The 2,815-nt window shown below is 33.2% G+C and overlaps 1 protein-coding gene across 1 annotated transcript in view; it reads left to right on the top strand.

Moving 5' to 3' along the window:
• The window catches only part of LOC105452891, a 3,792-nt gene extending 996 nt beyond the window's left edge, over positions 1 to 2,796 (top strand). The window contains exons 3-8 of the mRNA XM_011694444.1: positions 719 to 994; positions 1,072 to 1,162; positions 1,232 to 1,503; positions 1,610 to 1,932; positions 2,169 to 2,467; positions 2,562 to 2,796. Coding sequence (XP_011692746.1) covers positions 719 to 994; positions 1,072 to 1,162; positions 1,232 to 1,503; positions 1,610 to 1,932; positions 2,169 to 2,467; positions 2,562 to 2,794 — 1,494 coding nt within the window. The 3' untranslated portion in view covers positions 2,795 to 2,796. The remainder of the gene's footprint in view (positions 1 to 718; positions 995 to 1,071; positions 1,163 to 1,231; positions 1,504 to 1,609; positions 1,933 to 2,168; positions 2,468 to 2,561) is intronic.
• The last annotated feature ends 19 nt before the right edge of the window (positions 2,797 to 2,815 follow it).

Below are 2,815 nucleotides of genomic sequence, written 5' to 3'. Positions count from 1 at the left end.
AATTGTTCTTGAAAATTCTTCTTGAAAGAAGAAAAGAAACTTGCATATGTATCCGCGTGATAAGAAGATTAAGTAGTTCTCGAAATAAACGTCATTTTTCTGCTCTTATCGATGTCAGTTAAGTCAGTTAAGTCGGTTAAGTCATCAGCTTCTTGCTGCAAATTTACATTTTCTACCACTGACACTTTTGTACAAAGAATTAAATCGAATGACATGTGTAATGAAATTTCGAAGTTTCGTTTGAGCATATAAATATTTACGACGTATTCAATCGTAATATATGTGTTCCGACACATAAATCTTATGGTGAATCTAACTGTAGTTGAATTCTTACTTATAAAAAAGCATACACTACATTTTGTTATCACATGTTCTTGGAATGTATCGTAATTATCAGATTAGACTGATTAAAGCTAATTCTAATGAAAAAATACGATTTTACTATCATCGTCGATCTTCACATTCAGTCCAAAGATAATAAATTCAACAATGAATTAAATAAAGATTCTTGAATAAAAAATTAACTAGATATTTATCTTTTATTATTTTTTTTATATTTAATATTATTAACATAAAATATCATGATAATAAAATATTTAAAAATATTTGGTATAAATGTTTGAAACTTAAAGATGCTCCAAGATGATATATAATTAATAAATAATAAAATATGAACTAAGTCATAAATATTATGAAAATTATTTAAACAGCATTTTATTTTTATTGGCAAAATAATTTTCTTTTTATTCATTTATGCAGTAACAGAGAAATTCTTGCAGGCTTGCTCACCAATACGTTGTTGAAGAGATACTCTTCAAGATCGGTCGGAATTGTAGCTGCGCTCTTTTTTGCGTTACCTAATATCTGCCTGGCATTCGTCAGAAACATATACGAGATGGCTTTCCTCTATTTGTTTCAAGGTTTTGGATTGGGCTTAATTCTTACAGTCACCAACACGGTTTTCAACTCGTACTTTGTGAAGAGAAGAGCGAAAGTAAAGCAATACTCACAAAATCTGTTTAAAAACGCTAAATTCTTAGCTCATTAAACATTTTTCTCTCTCTTCTTTAGGTCATGTACGCGTCGCAAGTTATCATTGCGTTTGGCGGAATTGTTTATCCCACGTTGTGCGAAAAGATGCTGCCGTTCTACGGTTTTCGTGGTAAGATGTCGCAAAAGGCAAAAATCTAGAAATTTAGTATAACTCATTTTTGTTTGTCATTCGTATTAGGTACTGCTGCAATCATAGGCGCTATAAGCCTTCATGGCATCGTTGGGATGACAATGATGCATCCCGTGGAATGGCACACCAAAAAGTTGGAAGACGTCCGTGCCGAAAAAGCGCGCGACAAAGAACAAAAAATTTTTCGCGAATTACAACTGTCGAATCGTCGTTTAACTATCGACGTGATTCATTCAGTTTCAAAGACTAAATGGAGCAGTCTTCGTAGTCTCAAGGATGAAAGAGGCACAGAAATGCCATTGCTGACTGAAAATCTTAAGGTGATAAAAATTCAATGAGCACTAAGATCTCCTCCTCATTTTGTCAATTAATTTTTCTATCCAATTATATTTGTCCATTCGCGTTTACATTAATTTTGTTTGGCAGCCCCCTGCGCAAAGAGTCGCGTCAGTCTCGGCAATCGAGGGCCACGGTAGAGCAAAATTAGGATTTGTACGGGAAAGTTTATCGAGGCGTACATTAGCCATCTCAGCCTCTAGCTTAGGTAATCTGACTACTCGTACGACTTGTATACTAAGCGACAAACGGCATCTGGAAAAGAGGAACAGCGAAAAACAGACAGATAAAGAAATCCAAGAGAAGGAAGAGAAGCAAGATAAGGAAATCCAGGAGAAAGAAGAGAAGCAAGATAAAGCAATTCAGGAGAAAGAAGAGAAACAAGACATTGAGAAAAAACAAAAGATGATAAAGTAAGTATATCTATTACGGTTTACATCTATTTATATAATTTGTGTATTTGAATTATATATGATTTGAGATTAGTACGTTTTAAAACTTCTTGGTGGTTTGTTATTAAGTTTTTTATATTCAAATATATTTTTATTATGACATTATTTATATATATATATATATATATAATAATATTATAATATATAATAAGATATTTTTATAATTTACGCTCCAATTTATCTTCCCAATACAATAGGTATAAAACCATTTTGAAAGAACTTGTGGATATTTCTCTGGTGAAGAACTTATGTTTTATAAACTTATGCTTTGGCACCAGTTTTGTATGCACTGCCGACTTTGGTTTTTCTTCTCTTCTTCCACTTATGTTGGCCGATATGGGATACCCAAAAGCCTACGCCGCATTGAGCGTCACAATTAGCGGAATAGCTGAGCTGGTGTCAAAAGTTTTACTGTCAATTTTTACGTTGATAGTGAGCGTCAAGTCAAAGTACATATTCTTTGTCGCCACAATCTTAACGGAATTCGCAAGAATAGGTGAGTATCTAAAATCTTATATATTTGTGTAAATAAATTATCGCAAATTTTTTAAGAATATTTCTAGTTTTCTCATAAAAATCATAATGTGTAGGATTTCTGATGTACGAGAGTACGCTTACAGGCGCATTAATTATGATAGTTATAATCGGCGCCGTGCGATCGTGGTTGTTAGTTCCGCAGCCTTTGGTTATCATAGAAGATGTTAAAATAGAAAAAATTGCCTCGGCTTACGGCATCAGTTCAATTATCATGAGTTTTGTCACCATAACTGCTGGCGCTATCGTAGGTAAGTTGAAAAAGCGTTTTACAGCTGTCGATGCATAATATAATTACACGTATGTATTA

Source organism: Wasmannia auropunctata, unplaced genomic scaffold (assembly GCF_000956235.1).
Source record: "Wasmannia auropunctata unplaced genomic scaffold, wasmannia.A_1.0 LD336026.1, whole genome shotgun sequence".
In the NCBI taxonomy this organism is placed as follows: domain Eukaryota; kingdom Metazoa; phylum Arthropoda; class Insecta; order Hymenoptera; family Formicidae; genus Wasmannia; species Wasmannia auropunctata.
Note: the sequence above shows the minus strand (reverse complement) of the source record. Positions and strands in the feature narration are given on the sequence as shown.